Genomic DNA, 27,341 nt, shown 5'->3' with positions numbered 1-27,341 from the left:
CCGCGCTCTTCGCTCTGATCATTTCTACCTCTTAAATACATTTATAGACCCTGCTAACCTGGAATCAATTGGTTGCGCACCGGATATTTGACGAGGGAGAACTTAGATTGTCTGTGGAAACGGACTGCGGACAAGGTGAGCCTTCTCCAAGGAGCTCAACACGGCCCTTTACTGGATAGGTACTTCACTTTGATTGAATGATTTGCATGCTTCTGCATTAAAGCGAAACTCTAACATTGCCAGGGTGTTTCTGGGCTCGTTCCCGGACAATCCAGAACAGCATCCATCCTTCTTGTGTGCTCCTGTTTCTTCAGTTCACTTGCTCAAATTAACACCAATCATTATCTTGTCCCAGAATGGAGGGAAAGTACTCGTCGGACCCGGAGTGGGCATCTATCAAGCCCATTGAGCTCAATGATGGCAGCGAGTCTGGCGCCATGCCCCTGGCCACTATTGCTTATTCCCCCGAATATCTCGAGGCTACTTCTTACCTGCGAGCTGTAATGGCCGCCAATGAGATGTCTGAGCGCGCGCTGAGACTGACAGAAGACATCATCTCTATGAACCCAGCGCATTACACCGTTTGGTAAGATCAGTCTATCTTCCGCCGCAGCCTTGAAATGACTTCACAATGACTAATACCTGGTGTATAGGATATACCGGGCTAAGAATCTTTTCGCCCTCGGAAAAGATCTCAACGAGGAGATTGAATGGCTCAACAAAGTCGCTCTGAAGCATCTCAAGAACTACCAGATATGGTAACTATTCGGTCTATTGTATCCCTCGCATCCATCTGACGCACGTCAACAGGCACCACCGCCAAGTTCTCATGTCTTCACGGGCTCAATTTCCGACTCTTCCACCCAGAGAGCTGGACTTTCTGATGGAGATGTTTGCCCAAGACGCCAAGAACTATCACGTCTGGACATACCGCCACTGGCTCGTCCGGCATTTCAAGCTCTGGGATTATCCGCGTGAGATCCAGGACGTGGAGACGCTCCTGCAATCTGACGTCCGGAACAATTCCGCCTGGAACCATCGGTACATGCTCCGCTTTGGACCGCGGGATGAAAACGAGCATGATGCCGGTCTACACAATACCACGGGACCATCGTCGGAAAAAGGCCGCTTGCCAGTTGTTGACGAGGATCTCGTCGATGCGGAGCTGCAGTACTCGCAGACTAAAATCCTCAAAGCTCCTGAAAACCGCAGTCCATGGTCGTACGCGCGCGGAGTACTCCATGCGGCCGGCCGACCACTGTCAGAGTGGAAGGATTTCGCACGGAGATTCGTGGTCGAAAAGCAGGAGAATGGTCAGGTGGTGGATGTTGCGGTCAAAAGTAGCCATGCAGTGGAGTGGTTGGCAGACGTCTACGCGGAGGAAGGCGAAAGCGCATCGTCTGAGGAAGGAGGTGCAGCCGAGGCGGTCAAGATGCTTACTCTTCTCAAGGAGAAGTACGACCCTATTCGGAGGAACTACTGGGAGTATCGGATCCGGCAGATCACGGCGCCTTCGACACATGGTACGGAGATATCTGCCTCTGCTTGATCTGAGATGTTTCTTGCGGTGGTTCGAATACAATGCTTTGTATTATTTCTACCTAACTGAGTCAAAGTTCTTGGGTTTCTTTAGTTTCCAATGTACATAGTTTGATACTACAGCGGCTCTGGGTATTGCGTAATGTTCTTTCAATGTAGGCTAGGAATTCCGTTGCCTCCATCTGCCTATCCAGTGTGTTGAACCTGGCATAGGCCTAGCCGTTAATTGTGTTTTGGCCATTTCCCAGATTGCAGCGTACGAGAGAGGAGAGGACCGGAGCAGTGCAGTCAACTATTCCGGGCGATGGACCTTGGCCACTCGGGGTAAGCCTAACCACAGGACCAGGATCGCCACGGACAGTGCGATGATGAATGGCTGCAACACCCACACCCCTCTACTCTGAGCAATCACCCCCACTGCAAAGGGCAAGACTGCCCCCCCGCCTCCTCCAAAGGCTGCTGCGAATCCAATCGAACTGACGTGGAGGTATCGCGGGAGCAGTTTGGTCGTCACGACCACTACGGCGGGGAACAAGGGACCGAGGAAGAATCCCTGGAACGAGACGGCCACCGCTGAGACGTAGAACTGAGGAACGAGCCAGAAAACCAACGCGCATGCAATCGAGAGCATGATGTAGACCTGGGTGAGTGGAGGCCTCAGCGGGGAAGGCCCAAAGCGGCAGGAAGAGAGAAGGCATGGACTAACCGAGATCGCGACCCGTTCCCCAATGCGAGGAGTGACGAACCCTAAAAGCATGCGGCCACAGGTGATCCCCAGCCAGAAACCTGTGGCGGTCATCTCGCTGGCAGAGGCGCCTCCTTTGCGGACCCCCATCATGAAGGTCACAATCCAACCGCCCAGAGCCACTTCGATGCCAGCGTATCCGATCAGGAAGATGGCGCAGAGCCATGTCACACGGGCATAGGGACGCCAAAACAAGGCCTCCTTGAGACCTCCCTGGTGATTTCCATGCGCTGCTGCGACTGTCTGGCGAAATCTGGCCCCGGTAAATGACCAAAAGCACACCATACAGGTAACGAACTCGATAGCCGCACATGGAATCTAGGGGAAAATAAGTATTCAGAAAGAGCAAGCACCGTCGAGAGGCTCCTGGAGTTGTATTTACCATGACATAATAATAATAGTACCACGGACGATGCGCCTTGGTCACAATGGCGGTCGCCATCAGAGGACTCATGACAGCCCCCAAGCCCCAAACACCATGTAGCAGTCCCAACGTCTCGTTGGCATTGGCCAGGTTCCCCATCCAGGCATTCCACGCCGAGTCGGCAATTCCATTGCCGAATCCCGCGAAGATGAAGGAAATCACCAACACCGGGTAAGGGGGGTGGAGACAATTGACCACGTAGGCCACCAGATGACACGTCGGAGCCAGGAATGCAACCCCTCGTTGGCCAAAGGCGACATGGATGCGATGATTGAAGCTGGCAGATAGGATGTATCCCACCAGCGGGGACAGGAAGACAAGGGAAACAATGGTGTAGGAGAGACCGTAGAAAGATTCCAACTGGTGGCCCCGTCAGTAACCCATGATTCTAAACGACGCTTGTGCTAGCCAATCATGTCTTACATAGGGAAGTAATGCCTATTCTCTGTTAGTGATATGGCCCAGAGCAGACGCATGAAGACCTACTCCATAGGCGGCATCATTCATCCCAAACATGAGAAAGCTCCAGAAGGCGGCCAAAGTACGGCCGATGTTGGCTCGCGGGGCATTCCATCGCTCGAGAGCCGCGACGGCTGAGACTGGGGGTGCATGCTCGCCTTGGACGGAATGTTCTCTGGCAGAGGCTGCGATGGAGGACACAGAGGGCCTCGTTAGCTGTTCGAGTGAGTCCAGCTGCACTTCGCATGTGGTTGTCATATTGTGCCCCTGGATAACCAAACCGAATAGGACCAAGAAGGAGGAAATAGAAGAATAAAAAAAAGCAAGGAAGGAGGAGGAGAGGAGAGAACGAACGACAAAAGAGATAAAGGGAAAAACCCCGGGGCCGCGACAAGGATGGACACCTCGTCTTCCTGCACGCCTTCCAATTGGGCATAAAAGATGGGGAGAGGGGTCAGATCCTCATACGAATGTGACCTACCATGTCCATGTGTGAATTGCCTCTGATGCAATTGCGTGCATGTCGGATTGTCCAGTTAGGTGACCATCTCTCGAGCAAGGCATTGATTCAAGCTACGCTACTCTAGGTCCTATGGGGTTCTGTTTCACTCATTCAGGCAGTTGACAAAGGGCAATCCAATGGCTTCCTTGATGTATCGAAGGGCCTGGACCACCTTTTCATCTTCCATTTTCTTAGCCACCAGCTGCAGATTGATGGGTGCTCCCTGCTGCTTCCCTGGATGATAATGCTCCTGGTACCAACGATCCATGTCGTTCCTGGGAGTGTAGTCCTTGGGGCTGACGTCCCGTTCGGGGTCAACCCGAGTGACGGGGAACACGATAGCGGGATAGTCGAGAAGATTCCAGATCGAGGTGTACCCCCAGTACCGAGACGTATCTAACAGAGGGGCGGGACTTGGATGGCACGGGCATAGGATCACGTCCATATCCGGCGCCAAGCGATTCCATTCTGTCAAAAGAACATGTTAACCGTCAGGGGACTCTTTTGAACGGAGAGAAACCAATTCACCCTGAAGATAGTCATAGCGATAGGCCTCCCGATCTCTCAGCAAGTTCCACAGGCCGGGGAGGTCCAGTTCCTTGATCCCTGGGGTGTCCCTGGTTGTCCAGGCTGTAAGAGAATGCATGGGCTCTCCGGAGGTGGCCAACAGCGATGCAAGGGCCTTGCCCTTATCGGGGGAATAAAGCCCTTTCTGTTCAACCAGTTAGAGACTGAAGATGCCACAGAGGGGTACGACGGCAGACACGACTCACCAGAATCTCCATTCCCTCTTCATGTCTGTAAGGTTTCCACTCGACAACGTCCACACCAGGAACCAAATTCAGTCTCTCTACAACTTCCTTCAGCGCCCTTGTCACGGGAGGAAGTGGTGTCACAATGTTGTCATCCCAGAGAATACCCACTCTCAGCCTCCCTCCTCTGTTGGCATCTATCGACGCTGGCGCCGCGCGCCAGGGAATGTGATGCAGGCTGGGGTCAGACCGCCATGGCTCCGCAGCTAGAACCGTTTCCATGAAAAGCTCGATCCCATCCAGAGTCGGACTCAACGGACCGGGCGTACCCCATATCGTTTCGACTCCAATATTGTAGGCGGCAAAACCTCTAAGTGGAAGGCGAAATGTGGTAGGCTTGAAGCCGTAGATCCCACAGTTGGCGGCCGGAGAGCGTATACTACCCCCTGTCCTTCAGTGAGCACTATGTATAAGCGGGGAGGGGAAACTGAGCGACGACATACCCATGTCGGTTCCTACCCCCAGAGGACTGCCGTATAATGCCTGAAGGGCCGCCTCTCCTCCCGAAGAGCCACCTGGCGTGAGAGCGGTATTGTGAGGATTGAGGGTAACCCCGGTGATATTGCTGCTCGTCTCTAACATCATCTAGACGGGTAGACAAACCCTCGTAGGTTAGCGCCAGGAGATGAGGCGACGGATGCAACATACCAGGGCCTGGGGCTCGGTCGTGCGTACGTATGCGATCGCACCCGCAGCTAGTAGAATCTTGAGCAGTTCTGCATCGTCTAAGAAGGTGCGTCCGGCCCATGCGACAAATCCAGCACTAGAATCGGAGCCTTTCACACCCATATGCGCCTTGATACTGATGGGAAGGCCGTGTAGTGGACCGACTGTTTTCCCATTCAGCGCAAAGAAGTCGTCTAGCTCTTCGGCTCGTGCAAGGGCTCGTGCCGGCAAGAGCTCATGGACACAGTTCACCTAGAAGTCCACATGAGTTTGGGTATTGCCACAAGCTCAGCTCCTGTAGGGGTGGTCTCCCCAGTAAGACGAGATTGCACCGACCAGACTTTGCGCTATCGCCGCCCTTTTGAGAAAAGCGCTGGTGACCTCGGTGGCAGTCAGTCTCCCCTGCGCCAGCGAGGACAACAGGAATGAGGCGGATGATTCGGTGATCGCCACTTCGGCACCAGAGAGAAGCTGCCTTGCAAGAGGAATCACCCTGGGGGATGCTGCCGAGGGGACTGGCAAGTTCAGCTTCAGTTCAGCAATCGAGCTGTCGCGACGCTTCTGGACTTGACGGGCTAGTTCCTGCCACGGAACCCCTGCAGATGTCATTTTGGAATCGATGAGAAGAGAGCAGAACAATCCCGAGTGGAATCTTAGACCCGGAAAGGAAGAGACACCGCGTTCTCGTTCGTGGCAGAGCGGGATATAAAGAGTAGATATCTCCGCTCGCTGGCGCACAGAAGACCTCCCCCTGGGGCAGAATCCCACTCTCCACAGCAATGTCCCTGACTCCCTGGTCACTGGTACATCCCACGAGTGTGACCAAGCGATCTCTCCTGCAGTCCTCCGACAAGTTGGCCGGAGAGTAGGGGAGAATCAGGGCTGGAAGAGGGGTAATTTGGATGATCTGGGCTTCCCTTTCCATCGACTCGCCTGGACCAACAGTCTGCAGCAGATGACAAGCAAATGCTTACTCTGTATAGTGCATGACTGCATGCAACGGCCACCCAGAGTGGATATGATCAGCCGGCCCGTCTTTCTCGACACTTAATCCCCAGTATTATATCTGAATGCCTACCTTGATTAGGGGATGTGTCACCCGTAGCAATCAGCCACTGAACCGTCGACGCTGCAACTAAGCAATGACAGTAGAAATATTTTAGTTCTTTGTTGGCCCGTTCACTGCTGCACGAGGCCCATCAGGCTTAGCGGGTGGTGGTAGGGGAGGAGGCCCCATTAAGATGAGCAAATTAAAATATTAGGCAGAGGGAACTGTGTTCTGTAAGTGATTTTTAAATGATGATTGACTTGGCGATTGGACAGGGAAGCGTTGAGGCAGGAGGAGGATGGGAAGATAGGAGGGAGAAAAGGAAGTAAGGATGAGTGCATATTTTCAGTGTCAATTCAAATTCTAGTTGTAAAACAATCCCGAGTACTCCAAAAATCAAAGTCCCATAACCGTAGCAAGACGTATTCGTCAATCAAGAAATTCGTAGCCGTTATTAATGGTAATAGTGTATCTTTTGCTGTGGAAGAACTGATTTACTGCCCCCAACCCTCCTGCAGCATCTTCCTCCACTCTGCCGCCATGTCAATCGTGACATTGCTGCCCCCGCAGACGATGATCACCACTCGACTATCCGGTTGCAGGTTCGGAACCAATTGCTTCAGCTTGGATTGGAACTCGTGCGACGGCGACAATGTGTTTTCAGTAGGATGTGCTTGAGGCTGACTGCCCGTCTCTTCCGACTCCGTTTCGTTTTCTCCGGACGACAGTCGGTCATCACCGTACCCTTCATCCCGTTGGGAGAACTCCGCCTGTGTCCTCTTCCGCTTCTTCCCTGTCAGTGCTGCCTGCTCGGCTGCCGAGGATGTGCTTGCTGATCCCGAGGCGCGTGCCTTGGCCGCATCGCCGATGGCTGCCTCCACGCAGACACCGCACGCCAACTCCACCAGCAGTCTTTCATCATCCGCGAGACGGAGCACGCCCCGAGCGGCATCGTCATCTGAGAGGACAGCACTGTGTACGGCAATGCCAGGTGGAGGGGAGATGGCGTATTTGAATGTACGTTCCGAGACGCGGATGGCGCCCAGCGAGGTAGCCTGGGAGGTGATCTTGGGGAGAGAGACGAGGGATTTCTGGGCGACAGCAAGGGCGAGGGAGTCTGTGCCTTGGGTTTCGATGGCGAGGAGGTGGATGGGGTCCGGTTGGGAGGATGTGATGCCGTTGCTGTAGTGCGAGCTCTGTTTTTGTAAATTTCTCCGTCGCTCTAGGCCCATGACAAGACCATTAAGCAGTCCGCCGCCACCAACACTGCAGATCACCGCGTCCAGTGGCAGAGCACGACCATTGTAGGCGATAGCTTCTTCTCTGGTTGTTACCGGCGGCAGCTGAGCAGCGAGTTCATCGATGATCGTGCTGTTTCCCTCCCAGATGGGCTCGTTGTCGAAGGGATGGAGGGCAATCTTGACCACATCTTCCCCGGCATCTCCCCTTTCTCCCTTCATAATCACTTCGCGCATGTACTCTCCAGCTTCAGAGAAGGTCTCTCCGTATTGGATAACGTTCGAAGCGCCCGCCGCACGTAGCTTGTTCACCATCAAGGGCTTGGTTGAGAGAGGCACAACCACGGTGCAAGGGTAACCCAAGCTCCGGGCAGCACAGACGGCAGCCAGGCCGGCATTGCCCCCCGAGGAAGCATAGAAATGCACTGGCCGGCCAGCGTTTTCCGGCTTGACGAGGTGCGAGAGGATCTGGTTGCCCATTGCACGGGACTTGAACGATCCGCTGGGCTGAACATTCTCGAGTTTCAAGAAGATCCTACAGCCTGCTGCACGAGACAGACAGGCTGATTCCACAAGGGGGGTCTCCACCCATGGCGTCTTGAAGCTGAGCTTCGCTTCTTCAGGTGAGATGCTGCCCATGGTGGAAGACCGGAGATTTCACTTCTGCTCAAGGGACCCAGGAAAAGACAGAACAGCACAATTGAAAAGAATTGTATACAGTCCGATTCGTAAGTTGGGTTGGTAGTAGTATAAACAGAGCGGAGTATAAGAGGTACCGAGGAACGCAAAAAGCTGGGGAAAAACGAGGTCTAGTACCACACTTGAGATCAAAAGTCAAGATAGAACATGAGAGAATAGTACAACCCCATTCCTGCTTATCCATGAATTATATGACTCCAAAACACCAGTTATTCTGATATACAATGGGGCATACTTCCCGATTGCCATGATAGGAGGTTTGCCGCGGGAAAGGGCCAAAGTTTTCCGTCCGAGATGTGTTCGGGGTTCAGCGTCGCGATTCTGGAACTTCTTTTCCCGCTGATAACCTTGTGGACATGCGTAAGAGGATCCATAAGCTCCGTACCCCATGACATAACACAAACTTTGTCTCCTCTATACATGGTGATGATCGTGGTAGGATAACAAGCCTTGCAGCCCAGCTCCACTAGCAGGTGACGGAAAAGTGTCTTACTTCACCCTTGCGTTGGCGGAGAAGCAGAGACTCATCATCTTTCTGTGTGATTGGACTGTGATCCTTTCTTCTTATCAAACGAAAACTTATCCTTCCATCATTCTTCGATGATAAGAGGGGGGAAAAGAATACTCTTCTTGACACCCTCACCGTAGTCTGGATCACAACCGTACCGTGCAGCCGAAAAGCTCCGTTTCGACGGCTCTGTCTCGTCTACACGGAGAATATCGAGAAGTTCGTTAGACTTACTGGGCATAAAAGGTTGCAATAGGATACCGGAGATTCGTAGAGATTCGGCGACATTGTATAGCACTCGCTGTGAGTTGGCTGGATTTCTCCATGGCTCTGCTGCATGGAAATACTTGTTGGTCTGCAATCAAGGATAACGAAAAGGATGTCAGTCTGTGATGATCGTGTTTAGTGGTTACGCGATGGACTCATGGCACTGACCTTCTCGATGATCACCATGATATCCTGCAAGGCGGCACGGGGGTTTAACTTTTCCATTTGTTCCGCCACTCTATTAGGTGTCTGCTCCAGAAGCGACTGATGCTCCAGATCTTCTCGAGTCGCGGCGGGCAGCTTGTCGGCGGCTGCGTCCGCGATGTACGACCGCAGGTTACCCTTTGCACAACCAATTGTCCGGTGTGCTAGGTTTCCAATGCCCCATTGGAGCATCTTCTTGTAGTCACGGATAATGTAGGAGTTGTCATAGTCGGCATCCCCCGCTAGTCCACCCTGGAAGGCAAGGAAGAAACGCATGGTGTCGACGCCAAACCGATCAATCGCGAAAAACGGATTCACCACATTTCCGGTCGATTTCGACATCTTTTCCCGGTTCATGGTCCAGTGACCATGAACGAGGACCCTACGAGGTAGAGGCAAATCCAGCGCCATGAGGAAAGCAGGCCAGTAAACGCAATGAAAACTGACACTGGTGTCAACCTTTCGTCCCGCCCGTCACGAGGAGAAATAACTTACCGAACAATATCCTTGCCGATGACATGCACATCGGCTGGCCAACCCAGTCGGCCCTCCTGGCCAGGAGGAAATGGGTACCCAGCCTTAGTCAAATAATTGACAAGAGCATCCAGCCAGACATAGATCGTTTGTGTCTCATCGCCCGGCACAGGAATGCCCCAGGTCAATCGCTCTACGGGCCTAGAGATCGACAAATCGGATAGTCCCGAGGAGACTGACTTGACGAGGTCTGCCATATAGTTACCAGGTGTGATGAACTCTGTACTCTTGTACAACTCCAGAAGGCGCTCCTGAAAGGCAGACAGTCTGAAGTGGTAGTTGGTTTCCGAGGACCATTCTACCTCTTTCCCTGTCTCAACTGAAACCTGACATAGTGAGTGGTTGCACATCTGATAAAATTCAGCTTCTAGGACCAAATACCATTCTCTTCCTTCCAGTAGAGGGATCCAAGGAGTTCTGCACTTGTGTTGGGGGATAGAACGTTTCGTCGCTGACCGAATACCATCCCTCATGCTTTGCAGTGTAAATATAGCCCCGGTGGTTCAACATTTCCTTTCCCATAGTCAGCATGCGGAGCGAAAAGCTAGCAGCATTTCCGACGTACCCAGAAGTATTGAACAGCCTCCTTGTGTGCCGTGTCGGTCGTTCGTATGAAATAATCGTAGTCCAGATTTGCGGCTTTTGCTAGCGCCTGAAACGTATTGTCATCATTCTAAGTAGAAGTTCTTGGAAGAGTTTGCAAGGTGAGCGCGACCGACCTGGAAGGTTTTGCAGTTCATATCACAAAAGGCTTGAGTGTCCATGCCTGCCGCGCTCGCAGCCTGCTGAATCTATTTCGCCAAGTTAACCGCGTGAGACAGCCCCAGATCCAACACCAGAAGATACCTTCATCCCATGTTCGTCGGTTCCCGTCAACAGTTGAGCGTCTTTGTCTCCAAGAAGTACCCGCCATCTCTTCAGAATGTCGGCGATCACCATAGTATAGAAATGACCAACATGGGGGGCTTTCAGGAAACCGATCCCATCAGTAATGGATTTAACAGTGAATTCGCATAGACCTAATAGAGAATCGTACCGGCATTCACATAGAATATTGGAGTCGTCACATAGTATGGCTTCTTTGAGTTTTGCTCGGAAGTTCTTGTTGCGAATCGGCGCGGAGAAATGGTCTGAGCAGGACTTCTGCACGAAGCACATCTCCACGATGGACGCTTATGGGCTAGGAATTGACTGGCCCATGAAAGCGTCCGAAAGCCACCCCTAGAAAAAGCCATTGGGAAGCAAAAGTGACGTGAAGATGAAGTTGTTTATGGAAGACGATATGTCATGCGGATTGACTCTTCGGAGCTCATAATCTCCCGGTGGTCCTAGCTCCGTAGTACCTTTTTTTTTCCCTTCACCGTCCGATCTCCGATACATACCTTGCAAATTTTCACCTGTGCCAGTTCTTAACGTCGGTTCCTGTTTACAACACGATTTTTTAGGGGACTTGAACCTCTATAGTGTCCTCCAGAAACTCCAATACCTTATGGTCAACGTTGGTGTCGCCATCGCTGTTGTACACGAGACTGTTGTCGCGTATCCCATCAACCAAAGCTCGCGGAATTTACGTCCAGATTGACTATTCAATCTGTCGTCAAAATGACTACTCGAAGTGAAGATGTACTCACAAGAGTTTCGACGGATGGTATGATTGGCCCTGCCAACAATCTCGTTCCTGTCTGACTGTGTCTTTCCAGCTGCCACCGAATTTGTCCAATCCTTCTACCCCGCGCTACAGTCCAATCGCGCAGCAATCGCCTCATTTTACAGCCAGCCTACCTCTACCATCCTCTTCAACGGAAACGCTGTCGCGGATGGCAATGCCGTCCAAGAGATATTCGTCAACCAGATGCCCCCTGCTCATTTCGAGGTGCAGTCGTTCGATTGTCAGGTCATCAATCCAACATACCCCACCCCAACAACATCCGGCGTGAAGCTCCCCAATCAGACGACTGTCAAGGACATGTCAATATTGGTGGTAGTAAGCGGCTATGTACGATTCGGGGAGTCCAGAGATCTACCGCAGCGTGGCTTCAGCGAGACATTCATTCTGGTACCGAATCCTACAGCGGATGCTCCCAAAGGAAAACGCCGGAGAGAGTGGCTCATTCAAACACAAAACTTTCGACTTGTCGTTTGATTAATGCCTACTTTAGAGAGAAGAGGCGATATGTTTAAGTACGACATACCAATTTGTTCGACAAATCACTAAGAATACGATTATCGCCTATTCATCGACAGGAGGCACGCGTGACTAGGTATCTCGGCTGGTTTGGATAACGAAACGATTGCAAAGAGAACACCATGAAAATACAGAAACCACTCCAAAGACAACACTCGTGGGACTCATAAAAATCAGGTGGTTGATCTCGGCGGTACGCGCAGATTCACCTTGACACGCTCAAGTAATTCGTCGCGTGTGGCCCTTTCAGTGGGCATGAGACCTCTCTGCAGATCGCCACCAGTTAGTTGATACATTCTTAACGAGCGAGAGGAGGAGCAGAACGAACATTGCGAAGCCATCTCCGCATCTCGTCGGCAGTCCAGTGTTCAGGATCTTCTCAGAGTCACACAGTCAGCCTTCTATTCCGGTATGGGGATGATTCCGATTTGCATACCTCCAGTTGGATCTGGCTCGGACGGGAACATGTCGCTTCCCCAGATTGCCCACGCTGCGGCAGCTGTGACCATCCCGGCGAAACCTACATACTATCAGTTGATTCGTGTTGCCTCAATGTCTACGCCGCCATGGGAAGATACCCAGGACAAGATTCTGGACATGGATCAGCAGGTTACCCAGTTGAAATGTGGCTGAATGCAGCAGGTTGGGGTATTCTCACTTTGGAGTTCATTGCTCGGTCTAAAGCTGTGGGCATATTTTCGAATTTCGACCTTTTTTGCGCGGAGAAACACGTCTGGGAGATGTCGATTGTAGGTGTGAGATATTATCTTCTGTCGTTGAATGGTGGTTTCGCTACAGAAGCTACAAGTCAAGCTTCCATCATCATGGTTCGAAAGCTGCCGCCTAGACTCTGCACCGCCACTTGCAGCACCAACGCCACATTCCGGGGTTATCAACACCTCAGGCATCCACACCTCCTCGGTTCCGCGCTTGCTGCATTATTTCATGAATTCTTAAAGAGCATATGGTTTTGTGCATATAGAAGGAAGTGAAGTTTCTACAAGCCCGATGCTGCGATTTCCTGAAATTGCCAGCTGTTTGTCATGGTCTCCCATAGTTTACTTGTGGCTTACTGTTTTATCTATGTGCTTCAGAAGTAGGGGAAGAGCAACTCTAGATAGATAGATACAGTCCGTCTTCTTCGACGACAATGGATTCCTCAATAGATCTCTCTTTTTCCTGTCCGATCACTCTGTGCAGACAAAGAATCTTTAAATGTATCCCGACTGTTATCAAGCCACACACTCTCATCCTCGACGTTAGCCTAGGCCTGGGAGCACCAGCCACAACAGATGAGTCTGTGTGGCGCAGCAGCCAAGGGTTTCACACTGGCTAAACCCTAATCTGCCAGATCCCACACAATTGCCTCAAGCGTCCACAGCCGCCCGCAGTCGAGACTCGTGAAAGTGCTTGTACTCCTTCCCTTGCTCCGACTTTCTTTCAGATCACCCGGTTTGCGTCCATAAGCCCTGCCCACCATGCCTCGCGAAGTTTCCGATATCAAGCAGTTCATTGAGATCTGCCGCCGCAAGGATGCCTCCTGTACGTTTTCCGCGCACGATTTCCCCGGTTCGAGAGCGATGTGAATGAGCTCGGATTCAGCTCCGTGGAAGGAATTAGCGATGGAATTCTATGAATGCTAACAATTGGTTTCCGTCACCTTACAGCTGCCCGCATCAAGCGCAACCGCTCGACCCAGCAGATCAAGTTCAAGGTCAGATGCCACCGCTTCATCTACACCCTTGTCCTGAAGGACTCCGACAAGGCCGACAAGCTCAAGCAGAGCCTGCCCCCAGGTGCGTTACCAACCTAAGTTCCTATCCGAATCGCCCCAGCCACGGATCACCATTTTGGGAAAGACGTGATGAGAGGAATGCTTTTAAATGAAAAGAAGACGTGTTTCTGTTTGGGACTTCAAGCTAACGCTACGTCTTGCAACAGCTCTCAAGGTTGTCGATGTGTCCAAGGGTGACAAGAAGAAGGCTCTGTAAATACCTTCAATCGACGGGAAAAGGGTGAATTGAGCTCGGTCGATGCAGGAAACAAGTATCAAAGGCGAATCGGCATGGGCATGAACTTTTGTGGGCCGACACTAGAATGACAATTCAGCCTATGCGGTGAATTGACTTTTCTTGCGTCTGTTATCGGATCCGTCGAGATGTCAGGGCAGACGGCATTTTCGCATCGGCCAGACGACCTACATACCTGCACCTACCACCAGGGGTTGCTTTGTCGGTGCTCCCTGGGCTCTACAACTTAATGAAGAAAAACAGTTGAAAATTCTACATATTTTCGGCTTCCCGGTCATGCTGAAACGAGTAGTTTTACACATGGATTTTGGCCTATGTCGCCATGGATGGAACACAACAGTTCAATTTGAAACACTGTAGATTTCAGCCATATGACGTAGAATAGCTTTCATTCTCCCTCTGACGTGCACGCCTATTATACGCAGTCACTTTGTGTGGAACTTAAGGATCGGAGCATGGTACTACGCTACCTCCTCAGAGCGGATGTTGAACCACTGGCATAATCATCTGAAGAGGTATCGATACGGGGCTCTGACTACATCCGGTGAAAACCGAGCAGGGGTCGCTTGCTGATCTTGTCTAGACTGCTGACAGCTATGTTCAGATTTCGTGCGATTTCTGACCTGTGTATATCTATCTACTTGGACTCTAGAGATACTCAATAATGGCTGGGCTCCAAGTCTCACCTTGTTGCAGACCACCGGTCGACTGGAGATGGGCCAGAAAGATCGCTTGTTCATTGGATTCTCACGGTTCCTTCAGTATCGAGTACATTGTTCACGTCCCATGATCTTCAGCATGTTGTATCAGATGTGGACTGACTCAGGCTATATTGTGTCTTGGCAGAGGTTTGATGAAACATCAACCCCTCGACTCCAATGCCTCCCTCTAATTTCAGCGAGTCAGGAAGACGACGATCGTCATCGCTAACAGGTCTCTATTCCTGTCCGCCATGAAGGATTCTTGTATACGGATTTTGTCTGCACGGTAATGACCTCATTGGCGTCGGGTGATGAATCAATTATGCACTTGCTGTAGCATTCATTTGTGATATCGATGGGCGACAACTCAAGTCCGGCGCCAGCTTTACTAGCCCAGAAGGAGCCTGCCGGCAAATTTAGTGGATGAAAGTAAGTATCCTCGAATCAGAACAGTAGTTGAGACATCGACCGCTAATCATTTCTCTTCAAGGCACGGCAAATCGTTGGCAGATGAAGCCTCTTATATATGCAGTGCCCTCCCTGCTCTCGGTCTGAGCCGTCGTGGAGGCCCAACACAGCAAAAGAAACTGCGACATTACCGTTTCAGGTACGGATCTCAAGGCACAGTGCCAAAGGCTCGTATATTGCCGTCGGCCCGTGTGTCCGGGAAAACCTGGGGGATCGTCGCTTTTCATACAGGGAGCCCTTGGCTGTGCTCCGTGCAGCATGCGCAGCGCCTCCTCATCATCAAAGAGAAACATCTGGATAGCGGACTAGGCAGTCGGATGACCGGAAAGTCTCGGTCTGTCACGATGGTCTGGCGTTGTGCACACTGTGACGACAGATGGGTCGCTATGGGGTCCGTCTTCGGGCTTCACTGCAGTTGAGAAGAGATACTCGGTGTATCGAGGGTACCCACCAGATGAAGGCGCGACATCCACCGTGGAGCAAGGGGAAGGATGTTGATGCGTCTGGTGTTTCTGGACGGTTCCAGCAGCAAAGCCTGAGGAGACCAAGGGCAGGGACTGTTCCAGGCTGCATGGTACATGCATTCAGAGGCCAAGAGACCGGCTTCAGGGAACATTTCCGGGTTGCAAGGTTGTGGAGCGCCAATGATTCATGGCACCCATGCATGCATGCATCCTTTAGCGCCGGGTTTACTCTTGAAATTTCTACCTGCCGATGATGAAGAAGCAAATCTGGTGGTTCAGTAGCCCATGTATCAGAGGGCCCGGATAATTTCTTCAGTCGTGCCGGCTACCCACCAGGACACTCTTTCCAGGGGTTGTGGGGGACTCGTATCATGCACTGCTGTCAATTATAGGGGTCGAAGCTCTTCAGAATGGTTATAAAAAGGCATGAGCACTCGCTCGTTGTCCTATGCTGTTCTGTTCTCTGTGCTCGTCCCAACCGCTCTAGCTCCAGACGCCCCTGATCAAGCAGGTCTTTAATCATTGGCTGCTGCTCGACTATTGTGTGGAGTTTACCTTCTTCCATCAGAGAGAATGACCTTGTCTAAGATCGCTTCTATTGCCAGCCTTCTGGCCTCAGCCTCTCTCGTGGCGGGCCACGGCTATGTTTCTGGCATTGTTGCTGGTGGCAAATAGTACGTTCTTGAACCACGCAATGACAGATACGACAGCTAACACTGATTCCAGCTACGGAGGGTACCTTGTTGACAAGTACCCCTACATGAGTGATCCCCCAGACACAATTGGCTGGTCCACCACTGCCACCGACCTCGGGTTCGTGGACGGCACCGGCTACCAGTCTCCGGATATTATCTGCCACAGGAACGGAGCGCCTGGCGCGTTGACCGCAACCGTCACAGCTGGTTCAGACATCGAATTCCAGTGGACGACGTGGCCAGACTCTCACCATGGACCGGTATGAGGCCCAAGAGAAACACATTGTGACCAGGTAGGCTAACATCGTATTAGGTGATTACCTACCTTGCTCCGTGCAACGGCGACTGCAGCTCCGTGGACAAGACCACCTTGAAGTTCGTCAAAATCGCCGCTCAAGGCCTGATCGACGGCTCCAGCCCACCTGGTGAATGGGCCAGCGACGAGCTGATCGCCAACAACAACACGGCGACGGTGACCATTCCTGCCTCCTACGCCAGCGGCAACTACGTCCTCCGTCACGAGATCATTGCCCTTCACTCTGCCGGTAACCTGAACGGCGCTCAGAACTACCCCCAGTGCTTCAACATCCAGATCACCGGTAGCGGCAGTGCTCAGGGTACCGGCACCGCTGGCGAGTCCCTGTACAAGAACACTGACTCTGGCATCCACTTTGACATCTACTCGAGTCTGAGCGGTGGATACCCCATTCCTGGTCCTGCACTGTTTCAGGCGTAAACGGGGGCAGTGAGCCATTTGCTTGATCTTCATCGCCAGCTAAGACTCTCAGGCTGCCAGAGTGATACTGTTTCGCAGGGTCGTCTGTTTGAAGCGAGGAGAGCATAGTTGGAAGACGGCTGAGAACAAGCGTTGGCCTGCGTGTTGAATCAAAGTTCTTTTCCCAGTTCTCTCTTTGTCAGTCCTTATGGCTACTGTCTTGATGATTGTGGTTGAGTCTTTTCAATGTATATATTCGACGAAGTCTACTTGGACCCACAAGGCCTCTCTGTCTATAACATCTTCCTCTCAGAGATCGAAGTAATTTGTACATTTCTCGCAGCCATGAGTCTACAGATTCATATAGCCGACTTTGGGTTTCGTCTCCAGGCTCCATGGAGGAAAGCAGAACTACGTCTACGCACTTATCGATGCTTCAATATGAACCAGCAAATTGGGCACAGAACATCATAAAAGAACATAAAGAATAGCACACAACATCTTCCCTGTTTGACTGAAAAACTGTGCTGCCTAATGCAGACCAGCCATGACTTCAGCCCAGTCGGCCAGAGACAACAGCCGTGGGCCCATGACAGCCGTGCCTGTTCAACAAAATTCCAAACTGGCGAATCATACACATAAAATACTGGTTGCTCCACTGTGCTAACTCGGCTGTCGTTCCAGGGGTTCCATAAGGCTGACGGATTGACTTAGTGTATGGGTGGATGATAATAATAATCATGATGAGATCCTGGAACCTCCGCGCGGTTGATGTCATCAGCGCGACGATGGACCCATATCTTTCATATACTGTTTGTGCACCCGACAGAACATTGGCAACACCATCGACACCTAAAAATTTTCTTCGTCGATTGGTGACTGGCAATTGTTTAATTAAATGGTTGAAGATGGATTCCACGCGCGATACGCAACAACCCCCAGAAGAAGGGCGTGACGTGACTCGGCCTACTGGGACTGGCACTGCGGATATGTACTCGACGACAACGAGCTCCCTCGCTGATCTGGGGAACAATATCAGCAATATGGCGGGTACGACAATGAATGAGATCAGAAATAAAGCCAATACGGTTTCGACTGGGGAGGTTGTGCGGGAGGTTCGGGATTTGGCTTCCTCCATCACGATGGGGAGCAAACAGGTGGAGGAGAGTACGGGGATTGAAGGTCCGTTTGCTTTGCTTTTCGATTGGATATCTGTGCAATGGCAGCTGATACGAGGCAGGCTGCGATCCGCGAGAAGCTCGCATGATCGATGAGATGCCCAAGGAGAGAATCGCCGAGTTTCTGCAGGAAAAGCACAAGAGTGATGCGGTGCGGCCTTCGAAGAAGCAATGACATTGCGGACGCTTCGTCTGAGCAACCAGATGTACATACATTCAGTTGATGATCGGCTTACTACGATACCAATGGCAATCAGAATGGCGAACCGCGAAATGACCACAATGAAACGTCCCAAAGCGACAAACTAGACGTCATTTCACACCCTTTCTCCTACCCGCTACAGCACCGCCCGGAAACCTTTCTCCAGACTGCGATCCAATCCCAAGAACTCGGCTACTTGGCCCAGATGGTCGATCCCCCAGAACCCTTCTGTCTCACCCTTGGAGTTGGTGCACTCGAACCAGGGAAGTCCAAACGCACCGGACTTGAATGCACGATCCGTATTGGCCGACAAGAGCGATTTGGCCTCGTCTTGGCTCATCTGTTACCAATGTTCAGTAAAAGCCAGGAATACGAAAGTAACATCAATCAACATACGGCCTTGAGGATCTCCCCTGCGCCTGCTTTGCCGAGCACTTTCTCCAGGATGGGGCCGAACCCCTCAGGCTGTCCGATCTGGCCATTTCCTTCAACCCAGAAGGACTGATAGAGGGCCTCGATAGCGGGAACAAAGCGTTCCGGCGCCTTTTGCGAGATGGCGCACAGAGCACGCTGCGGAGCCAGAGTCAGGGGCGGAAAGCCTGCCGGTGTCCGTTCAACAATGGGAACGGAGAAGTAGCGGGCCCAACGGCGCCGTTCTTGGTTGATCCACTGAGCCTTGTCTGGGAGAGACAATTAGCTACTGGGTTGAGCATAAATCCTACCTAGAGAATGACTTGCTCTTGATCCGGATGGGCGGAGTATTTTCACACGCCTTCATCAACCCCCCCAGAAAAATGGGCACATATGTAATATCGCACTTGGCAAAGGTTGGAGAGTGCTTTGAAAATGTTACTAGCGGTCTCTGAGAACATCCAATGCAAGTATGCTATCACTCACTCTCAATATATGAAACGCTATATGAGCGAATGGGCTCACGATGTCGAAGTAAAGGGTAATCTTGGGAGCGGCCATGCTAGTCAGGTAACACAGTCTGCCACGTCTCTGTCAAGTAGATCTAGAAGCAGACAAGTCTCTCTATATAGTTCATTAACCGTGGATAATTAATGATGGACTCTCGTTGCACTTGATTCCATCGCTCAGAAACACGATCCCGCATATGCTGCTGAGTCATCATCGTCAACCGAAATGCCGAGGTCCAGTGACCCTTGATGCTATACGAAGTACTTCCTCCTGTATGATGCAGACGCTCGTATACAAACTTTCCGGCAGTTCCAGGTCTTGAATTTCCCCTTCCCACAGCCCTCTGAATATGCCTACGCTGCTAGAGACTCTGGTAATCGTTTGAGGGGGCATTCTCAAATCCCGAGACCGCGGGAATTATGCATCCGCTGCTGAATCCGGAACATAGTCAAAGAAAGCTGGGATTGTTCCTCTCTCAATGAGGAAGTGCGATGCGAAGAGGAAATATGCCAACGAGAGCCGTCTGTCGGCATCTTCGCTTTTCTCATGACCAGGTAACTGCAAGCCGCGAGTCTTGGCCTCACACTATACTTGAACAGGCCAGCTTCACTGCCTCCATGATTTGACGAGTGCTGAGGAACTAGAGCATACTGATGTGTTCAGTATCAGCTCAGTGGACTTGTTGGTTTCGGTCTTCGAAGGGTCCGAGATCTTGGAGATGTCCGCTGGTACGGATATGGAGTCCTTTCAGGATACTCCTCGTCTATCTCGCTTGAATGCAATCAGCGACGAGCAGACGAATTTTATGTATCCAGTAGTGATCCGTCTGCTGCTTGTACGCCAATTTATGGGCGTTATGTGCTAAAACATCTTTGACTGACTTGTCCAACGGAAAGCAAACTTGATGGCGACACAGCCAACAACAGCATGGAAGTAGCTTTTCTACTCTCTGTGCGGTCATTCTGGCGGCCAATTACGGGAGATTTGTCCAAGAAAGCTCCGATGGACTCTACCAGATATTAATATAAGGTAACTAGGCAATGGACTCCCTGTCACACCTCCTGACCGGTCTCACGGCTGAAATGCCAGCAGGCAGATTATCGGGGAAGGTCAGACTGAGCTTCCCTTACCGCTCATGAACTTCGGTGTTCGTCATAGTATCACTCTGGGGTACATGGACTTTGTGCCTCCTGATTCTAGCCTTGAACAGATCTTGAGTGAACTTGGAAGCTGTCGCTTCAAATATGACTGCCACTTTTAAAGCTCTCTAGTAGGCTCACGTCACGGAAGCCATTCTCATAGGCAAAGCCTGTCTGCATTCGCAGGCGACACTTCATGGTCGAAAAGTGTGAAGATTGCTTCACTTGCGGATTAACAAAGGACGACTTGAAACAGCAGGACAGAAGCGATTGAGATCGAGAGCATCAATAATATGACTTCATCGAATAGGAGGCATGATCTTCCGTCATTGCATCGCAGAATCGTCATCATGATCCAAGTCTTCTACCGTGGCGCTCTCGGTCCAGAACCACTTCGGCCGTGTGCTCAAGATATATCAGATCCTAGGGCCTCGGAAGGATACCCAAGCGACAAGTCTCCTTACTAGACCATCTCAGTCTCATTCCCGGCGTATTCTTGATAGTGTTGATCCACAAGCTGTGCACCTCCTTTAGGCAATGTCATCTCGACCGTCCAACCCTCCGAATGAAGAGAGTGACTTCCCATCGGACGATGAGCAACAGCAACAACAAAACATTTCGAACGTCGATCGTGAGATCATGGGCGTCACTAGCCGAGGGACACCACCGCGCGTGTCGCGACGGAAGCGGTCCGAGTATGCACGATCCTGGAACCGATCCAGTTCTCGACCCCGCACGGGATCTACAGGATCCAAGTACCGTTCTCGATCCAGACATTAGGTGTTTCCATTTGAGACTTCTGTCAGCTTGGCTGCCTTCTGTTGAGCAGATTGCATGGCTGGAGGAGGGCATGTTGCACAACGAAGTGTCAAATTACGCAGTACCCAGGCACTGGCATAGCACAACAACAGCATAGGGATATAACCCGAAGATTCCATGACAATGGTCGTCGAACAGGATAATTGAAAACCACGAAATGAATGTCCAAGTTTTGAATATTGCGCAGACGCTGTGCCGCACCATTACTAAGGTATTCTAATTCAAGTGTTCCATCTTCACTTTTGTAGCCCAATGCGACTTCGTAAAGGAGCCAAAGCCAGAACTTCTTCAATAGTTCTGGCGTCTTAATTTCATGTGGTCAAATGTAGAAGAGGTAGATGTTCAGCTTTAAACCGTATAGGTGGGATTGTCTGCTTGTTCGGACGAGTAATAAGTTGTCCTAGCCACTTAGACGCGGCAGCGCCAATTGAGGAAAATGGCATGGTTTGGCAGAATCACCCGGAAACAAGTCATCCAGGGACGCCTGTCCAGAAGCTGGCCGGAGTCAAGCATACTATGTGCCGGGCTTGCCTCTCAGTTGACACGTTCGCCGCGAGGTGGGCAACACTTTCTCATTCTTCATTGTTCCAACAATGAATTGATCACGAAAAAAGAGGTGTCTTCAGCTCGCCATGATGGACTTGCCATGTTGAGAGTAATGTCTGTCTTTTTGTCCATAACAGTACAGCTCAATCTCGTCAAACTGGTCATGTTGAGACGAAAGTTGCATGCTGTCCTTATGCAAAGTAAAAAGATTTACCGAGTCCATCAGGCTGAAAAAGACCTCTTCGCTATCATGTCGTCTCTTCAAAGACACCAGGACTACAGCATCAGGCGACATCTGGACTAGACGGTCCAGCACATTGACCAGCGCCGGCAGGCTGTCCGCGTTGTACGTGCAATCAGAGACAAGAATCAGGTCAATGCGGCCGTTGCATAGATTGTCAGGTAGCTTTTCATCCCAATCAAGTGTCTGAAATGTGACCTGCGACGATGGAGCTGGCCTTGCGACGGCTATGTTTTTCATGACGATCTCCTCCACCTCAGGGAGATCTGTAAGCAGAACTGAGCAATGCGAGAGGAGCTCTGCTAGTGCTATACCCACAATACCGCAGCCAGACCCCAATTCAATGGCGTGAAGAGGGGTGCTGCGTTGACCTTGTAGGAGATTCTGGAGCAAAGGTGCGGCGGACCCTGGAATCTTGGTCGTCGCTTGCTGAAGGTACATTACCGATGCGATAGCTGCATCCCTACGGATGCAAGATATATATTCTTAGAATGATAATCAGATACGGATTCAGAGGCCTCACCAGATATGCCGGGCAATGCTGTTGCCGGTCTCCTCCCATATCCTGAGGTCCAATTGATTCTTTGGGCGGAAGCGTCGTTCGACAAGCTTTTCAGCCACAAGAGGCTCTGACCCTCCAAACGGCGCGCTCCAGCCTGATATGACTAGAGGGAGTTTAGAGGTGTCGAGCAGATGATCTAGACTAGGCGGGCTCGGCCGTTGAGGGTCAACTGCGGCTACGCCTAGCACGATAGTCTGCTGGGATAGTCCGGCGGAAAATGGACCTAGGGATAGCGGAAGCTCGCGTTTTCCTGCTTTCCACTGTAAATTGTCCTTATACAGGGTTCTGCCGGAGCCGTTGGGACTCAATGTCACCTGCAAATCGATATCTTGGGCCAGAAATGCATCTCCTAAGTCGGTGGTGATGCATATGAGCGCAGTTACAGTAACGGACCCGGCTTTTTGACTCTGAAATCTAGGAGTCTTCAGGAAACGAATGTAATATACCATTTTAAAGTCAGAGACGGACGATTGATTGATGATCCTAGTGAATTAGAATCTGGTAAATATTTACTGATCATGGACGATACTTAGTTGATGGCACGTGCTGCTGACTAAACAGCCAAGTGCGGAAATGACATCGGAGAGTGGAGGCGGGCCTTTATTCCTGAGGCACACAACATCCCAACCAACACATTCTAAACGTCGCATGGACATATCGATGGGGCTGATGATCAAGCCGCCAACTGCCGACATCATTTCTTCCAGCGATCCACTTCGATGTGATTTTTTGGGACAGACGGAAGCATTTGCGCACAAAGTCTCCTCCGCCGTTGCATGACCGTCATACCTGACGGGATATCATCAAGATGATGCGAACCAGAGACCCTCGGGTCCGCCAGACGATCAACCAGATCTCTCACAACCTGGAATCCGCGAACGAGACGGCGCAGGAGGGGCTCTATACATTTTCGCACCATTATATCCTACCTTGTCTTTCGTCGATTGGAAACTGCATCCACTCATGCACGTCGCCCTGTCTTCCAAGTCGGGAGGACCAACTTCGACGTCGGAGACGGGGACGTGCGGAAGCCAGCTTTGACTTTTATGATGATTGGGATAATGATGATGCCAACGACAGTTTGCTCGGATGGGGCACGGACGAACTCGACCGGCTGCTGGCGGGGAGCGGCTTGACGCGCGGGGGCGCAGAACAGCCACGCAGACAGCGCAAAATGAGTTACGGTACTCGAGGCACGAGACGGAAGAGCAGTGTCTTGGTACCCGATAATCGAAATGATCCGACTGTTATTCCAAGCTCGTCCTTTCTGGGGTTCTTGGAGCGCTTTCCTTGGAGACTGGGGGCGCGAGGGCTAAAATATCGACCATCCGCTGCAGATCTCCAGGAACATCCTACGGGGCTGCGCCGGCATATGCCCGAGGATGAACCCCTCATGGAGTCCGCTGAAGAAACGGAGGAGCAGATATCCTCCAGCAAGAACGGGCGATACCGCAGTGCCACGCAGTCATCGCGTGAGACCGCGAACTCCTTGAGCTCGAGAGGGGATTTGATCCCTAGCGACGAGGAGGAAGATGCGGTTCCTCTAGATGACGAATTTGCACTGGCGTTGGCCAGTCGCCGAGGAACAGGACTAGATTCGGACGATCAACTTAGCGACAAAATTGCAGGGATGAAACGGTCCATGTCCGGAACTTTTAGTTTCGGGACCTCGGCTTCGAGGGAGTCCAAAAAGAAAAAGAGTCGGTTACGAGAATCCCAGAGTCCTAACACAGGGAATACTCGCGATTACAGCACAGCGTCCTTGGCGCATTTGAAAACAGAAGAGGAGCAAGCAGAGCTTGAGGAAGAATCAGAGGTAGCTCGGAAACGGGCTGCTGCACGAAAATTGGCTGCAAGTCGTGGCCTCGATCAAAGCAAAGACAAGGTACGATAGTCGCGAGTGATTTTGAATCCATTCATGCTCACCTGCAATCGCAGCCTTCACCGTCATCTTATACACAAGCTGCATCTGGTGTCTCAGATGTTCCTTCTACATCCCCGGACTACAACTCTATAGGGTCAAATGAAGCCCATGACCTTTCAACTACCCGTGGAGGCGTCTCACGCCGCGAGTCGGACTGGCGACAGCCTACGAATTACCACCAAACAGAACCTTTTCCCCCACTACCCTCCTCTCTATCAGCGACTGGTGCGTTCGAAGACCTTTCTGCTTCCCCGAGAACCCCTATCGAAGTCCTGGACAGCACCTTGGGAGCTGCTGGTCAGCCAGATCCATCCCACAGCCACGGGGATCACCCTTCTCACGGGCAAAGTGGATATGATTAATCCGCTTGCTGAAGGAACCACCCGACCCGTTTCGGCTGGAAGCCAAGAAATGCCAGGAATACTGGCGGCAGCGATTTCAGAAAGAAAGCGGCTAGCAACGCTTAAATTCTCAAATGTGGAACTTCCTTGCAATGAGCCGGTTCCATGGCATTAACCCTGAAATTGTACTATACGATATGATTAACGATCAGTTACTTTATACCCAGCTTCGAGAAGAAGAAATAATATGCTAACACTTTGTGTTCTATATACGGTCAATGTATACTCTTTTTACAGTAATGCCGATATTATCTCCATTACCTCACGCTGCTATTTTCGATTCTGTCCTTGGCTTGCGGAGTCCAGGACCTTTATGACCGCTTGGAGGCACGGAGCTTGCTCTTTATCACCACTCTCACTGATATTGCTCGACCAGCTTCTGTGGCTGCGCTATGGAAGAGTCATCAAAAAGCCAAGGCGGATTGGCCAGAGTCATAATCTGCTGATCAAAGATGGTCCACGAATAATCCATGTTCGGCGCCGGGAACGCAAAACCAGGTCCAATGTCCGGCGGGGTATGCATGCTTTGTATTCCTGACTGAAGGCGATCTGCAAGGATGCCGTGAATGCTCAATGTAGACGGGTCGCTTCGTTTCAAGCTGCTGAGCTGGGTTTGGATCAGATGGAGATCTGCAACAAGTCGTATTAGAATATGATTTCGTCGACGCATGGCTGATCGTACCATCGTGATGTGTCATTCCGTCCTCGACCCCGCGTAGCAGGAGCATGGCTGCCCAGGTTATCATCTGGATTGTTAGGCTTGCCCCGACAAGATAGGTGAGTATAGGCGTACAATTAGATCCCAGTTCGACCATATACTAGAATCATCCTGCCGCAATCGCAGGACGGCGCGCGCCGACATCAGGAGCTCCTGCCGTTCGCTCAGGGTGATGTTCGTGGAGCTCAGGTCAAAGCCGCGAGCTGGATGGTAGATTGATAGAACGTAGAGCTTATGGAGGTGGTACTGCAAGAGAATTAAGATACCTTGACGGTCGGACGGTGAGGGCTCTGTGGACGCAGGCATGATATGTCAGTGTTGGCTACATCCATCGCTAGTTCTGTTCAGCTAGGAAATGCCTTACGCGACGCCCCGTTGTATTGAACCAACCACTCATCGAGTTTCTTGGCCCAAAGCCGAATAACTTGAGAATCCTTGTCTGTAAAAGGTGTACCAACCGAGGGTAAGGCATCCGATTCTCTAGCATTCACGAAGGACCATATAGTGGGGAGTTTCCGGCCTACGAAATGGCTAAGGCCTTGGTGCATCATCTGTGCGAGACCGCGAAATGCACTCTCCTGATGGCTATCCGACTGTTGCAGAGCGGGTATGGGTGGCTGTCTAGGAAGAAGGGGATAGCACATGTGCATGGAGGCATGCTCGATGTCGATCACCTAGAGACATTAGTACATAGCCTGAGACCATACACAAGCACACTGCAGTACCTGAACGCCCGAAAATAGACGACGCCAATCATATGTTGCATCTTCCAGGTCGGCAGGGCAGTGGTCTAGTAGAAGACGATAGGCGAGAGCTATCCACTTGTCCGTAGTTTCAATGTACGCTTCGCAACTTAGGCTAGCCATAATAAGGCCGAGAATATCCTGAAACACCCTATGCTCGTCACTTGAGGATGAAGAGACATGGCCTCCGGTCCAGCCGGAGATGCCAGGCAGTGCGCTTGGAACGACAAGCTCGGCAATCGCACTGCATGTAGCTGCGAAATATCCGCCTGCTAACGAAGCAAGCTCTGCTAGAGGGCTATGCACAGCTGATACGTAGAGAACAGAGGCAAGCAAGAGTGGCGAAGGGGAGACCAAAGCACTTTGATCCTGAAGAAAATGAAGTAATGGAAGGTTGTTCAGAAATCTGAATCTACATCAGTTCAAGCACAGAGAAGAGAAAAGGTAAGAAGCTATAGGGTACGTACGAGGTCCATAAGCGCGTGACGATCGAATATGACCAGATATTATGATCCTGAGGCGGACGGGTGATGATCTGAAGACGCTCAACAGCTTTCCAAATCCCGCGAGAAGATACATCGTCAGACTCTTCCTCCGGATCCGAGTCAACGGCCAGCGATGAGGCCATGTTTCCAGCTGTGCCAATGCCTAGCAGTGACTCGATCCGCTCCAGACGCCCGAGAATAGATGAAGAATCCTGATCTGGGGATGAAGGATGATACACGAGCGTACCCTGCACACTTTGTGCCCCGTCTGGGATTGATTGGACCGCTGCAGCCTAGAAGCAGTCAGTACGCACGGGGATTTCTCAAACTTTCTAGAGAAGCATTGAGGCAGATACATAATCACGTACATTTGATCTGGGCCTGAAGACACATGGAGCGTTTGTATGACGACAGCGACGACATGGAGGAGCGCTGTCGACTTCACATTTCATCTCGAAGACCGTCAGTACAATTGGCCCATTCTGGTCGACAGCCGCCGCGATTCACCTTCAACCTACGACAATTGACTGTAAAAGATTCCGTTAGCTTTGTCCAACGC

General features: G+C 51.4%; 12 protein-coding genes across 12 annotated transcripts; 6 read left to right on the top strand and 6 right to left on the bottom strand.

The window, feature by feature from the left end:
• Positions 1 to 356: 356 nt before the first annotated feature.
• On the top strand, positions 357 to 1,549 carry ramB (bifunctional protein farnesyltransferase/protein geranylgeranyltransferase; the record flags this gene model as incomplete). Its single annotated transcript, XM_026758656.1, has 3 exons — positions 357 to 586; positions 654 to 758; positions 811 to 1,549. The coding sequence occupies 3 exons, from the start codon at positions 357 to 359 to the stop codon at positions 1,547 to 1,549; spliced, it is 1,074 nt and encodes a 357-aa protein (XP_026612625.1).
• A 282-nt stretch (positions 1,550 to 1,831) lies between these two features.
• On the bottom strand, positions 1,832 to 3,425 carry CDV56_104884 (uncharacterized protein; the record flags this gene model as incomplete). The annotated part of the gene is made up of 4 exons (XM_026758503.1): positions 1,832 to 2,602; positions 2,667 to 3,068; positions 3,132 to 3,146; positions 3,195 to 3,425. The coding sequence occupies 4 exons, from the start codon at positions 3,423 to 3,425 to the stop codon at positions 1,832 to 1,834; spliced, it is 1,419 nt and encodes a 472-aa protein (XP_026612624.1).
• A 347-nt stretch (positions 3,426 to 3,772) lies between these two features.
• Positions 3,773 to 5,756, bottom strand: CDV56_104675 (uncharacterized protein; the record flags this gene model as incomplete). The annotated part of the gene is made up of 6 exons (XM_026758294.1): positions 3,773 to 4,137; positions 4,198 to 4,381; positions 4,443 to 4,867; positions 4,925 to 5,066; positions 5,130 to 5,399; positions 5,484 to 5,756. 6 exons carry the CDS (start codon positions 5,754 to 5,756, stop codon positions 3,773 to 3,775), a joined length of 1,659 nt encoding a protein of 552 aa, XP_026612623.1.
• Positions 5,757 to 6,689: 933 nt separating this feature from the next.
• CDV56_104479 (putative L-serine dehydratase) lies at positions 6,690 to 8,072 on the bottom strand (the record flags this gene model as incomplete). The annotated part of the gene is made up of 1 exon (XM_026758098.1): positions 6,690 to 8,072. The coding sequence occupies one exon, from the start codon at positions 8,070 to 8,072 to the stop codon at positions 6,690 to 6,692; it is 1,383 nt and encodes a 460-aa protein (XP_026612622.1).
• Positions 8,073 to 8,722: 650 nt separating this feature from the next.
• Positions 8,723 to 10,803, bottom strand: CDV56_104219 (methionine--tRNA ligase MSM1; the record flags this gene model as incomplete). The annotated part of the gene is made up of 7 exons (XM_026757838.1): positions 8,723 to 8,995; positions 9,076 to 9,553; positions 9,607 to 9,971; positions 10,027 to 10,158; positions 10,211 to 10,297; positions 10,365 to 10,436; positions 10,492 to 10,803. 7 exons carry the CDS (start codon positions 10,801 to 10,803, stop codon positions 8,723 to 8,725), a joined length of 1,719 nt encoding a protein of 572 aa, XP_026612621.1.
• Positions 10,804 to 11,247: 444 nt separating this feature from the next.
• On the top strand, positions 11,248 to 12,463 carry CDV56_104038 (putative nuclear transport factor 2 domain protein; the record flags this gene model as incomplete). The annotated part of the gene is made up of 3 exons (XM_026757657.1): positions 11,248 to 11,293; positions 11,346 to 11,701; positions 12,137 to 12,463. 3 exons carry the CDS (start codon positions 11,248 to 11,250, stop codon positions 12,461 to 12,463), a joined length of 729 nt encoding a protein of 242 aa, XP_026612620.1.
• Positions 12,464 to 13,308: 845 nt separating this feature from the next.
• On the top strand, positions 13,309 to 13,821 carry RPL38 (60S ribosomal protein eL38; the record flags this gene model as incomplete). The annotated part of the gene is made up of 3 exons (XM_026757532.1): positions 13,309 to 13,372; positions 13,498 to 13,626; positions 13,772 to 13,821. The coding sequence occupies 3 exons, from the start codon at positions 13,309 to 13,311 to the stop codon at positions 13,819 to 13,821; spliced, it is 243 nt and encodes an 80-aa protein (XP_026612619.1).
• Positions 13,822 to 16,066: 2,245 nt separating this feature from the next.
• CDV56_103594 (lytic polysaccharide monooxygenase auxiliary activity family 9 protein) lies at positions 16,067 to 16,924 on the top strand (the record flags this gene model as incomplete). Its single annotated transcript, XM_026757213.1, has 3 exons — positions 16,067 to 16,167; positions 16,220 to 16,448; positions 16,502 to 16,924. 3 exons carry the CDS (start codon positions 16,067 to 16,069, stop codon positions 16,922 to 16,924), a joined length of 753 nt encoding a protein of 250 aa, XP_026612618.1.
• An 887-nt stretch (positions 16,925 to 17,811) lies between these two features.
• CDV56_103444 (uncharacterized protein) lies at positions 17,812 to 18,256 on the top strand (the record flags this gene model as incomplete). Its single annotated transcript, XM_026757063.1, has 2 exons — positions 17,812 to 18,085; positions 18,144 to 18,256. The coding sequence occupies 2 exons, from the start codon at positions 17,812 to 17,814 to the stop codon at positions 18,254 to 18,256; spliced, it is 387 nt and encodes a 128-aa protein (XP_026612617.1).
• A 163-nt stretch (positions 18,257 to 18,419) lies between these two features.
• On the bottom strand, positions 18,420 to 22,960 carry CDV56_102931 (uncharacterized protein; the record flags this gene model as incomplete). The annotated part of the gene is made up of 4 exons (XM_026756550.1): positions 18,420 to 18,623; positions 18,680 to 18,963; positions 21,844 to 22,412; positions 22,473 to 22,960. The coding sequence occupies 4 exons, from the start codon at positions 22,958 to 22,960 to the stop codon at positions 18,420 to 18,422; spliced, it is 1,545 nt and encodes a 514-aa protein (XP_026612616.1).
• Positions 22,961 to 23,319: 359 nt separating this feature from the next.
• On the top strand, positions 23,320 to 24,797 carry CDV56_102688 (uncharacterized protein; the record flags this gene model as incomplete). Its single annotated transcript, XM_026756307.1, has 2 exons — positions 23,320 to 24,396; positions 24,450 to 24,797. The coding sequence occupies 2 exons, from the start codon at positions 23,320 to 23,322 to the stop codon at positions 24,795 to 24,797; spliced, it is 1,425 nt and encodes a 474-aa protein (XP_026612615.1).
• Positions 24,798 to 25,191: 394 nt separating this feature from the next.
• CDV56_102386 (fungal specific transcription factor domain-containing protein) lies at positions 25,192 to 27,205 on the bottom strand (the record flags this gene model as incomplete). The annotated part of the gene is made up of 7 exons (XM_026756005.1): positions 25,192 to 25,466; positions 25,519 to 25,582; positions 25,630 to 25,844; positions 25,919 to 26,228; positions 26,280 to 26,703; positions 26,765 to 27,068; positions 27,151 to 27,205. 7 exons carry the CDS (start codon positions 27,203 to 27,205, stop codon positions 25,192 to 25,194), a joined length of 1,647 nt encoding a protein of 548 aa, XP_026612614.1.
• Between the last annotated feature and the right edge of the window lie 136 nt (positions 27,206 to 27,341).

The sequence above is a fragment of the Aspergillus thermomutatus genome (assembly GCF_002237265.1).
Source record: "Aspergillus thermomutatus strain HMR AF 39 chromosome Unknown NODE_164, whole genome shotgun sequence".
In the NCBI taxonomy this organism is placed as follows: Eukaryota; Fungi; Ascomycota; class Eurotiomycetes; order Eurotiales; family Aspergillaceae; genus Aspergillus; species Aspergillus thermomutatus.
Note: the sequence above shows the minus strand (reverse complement) of the source record. Positions and strands in the feature narration are given on the sequence as shown.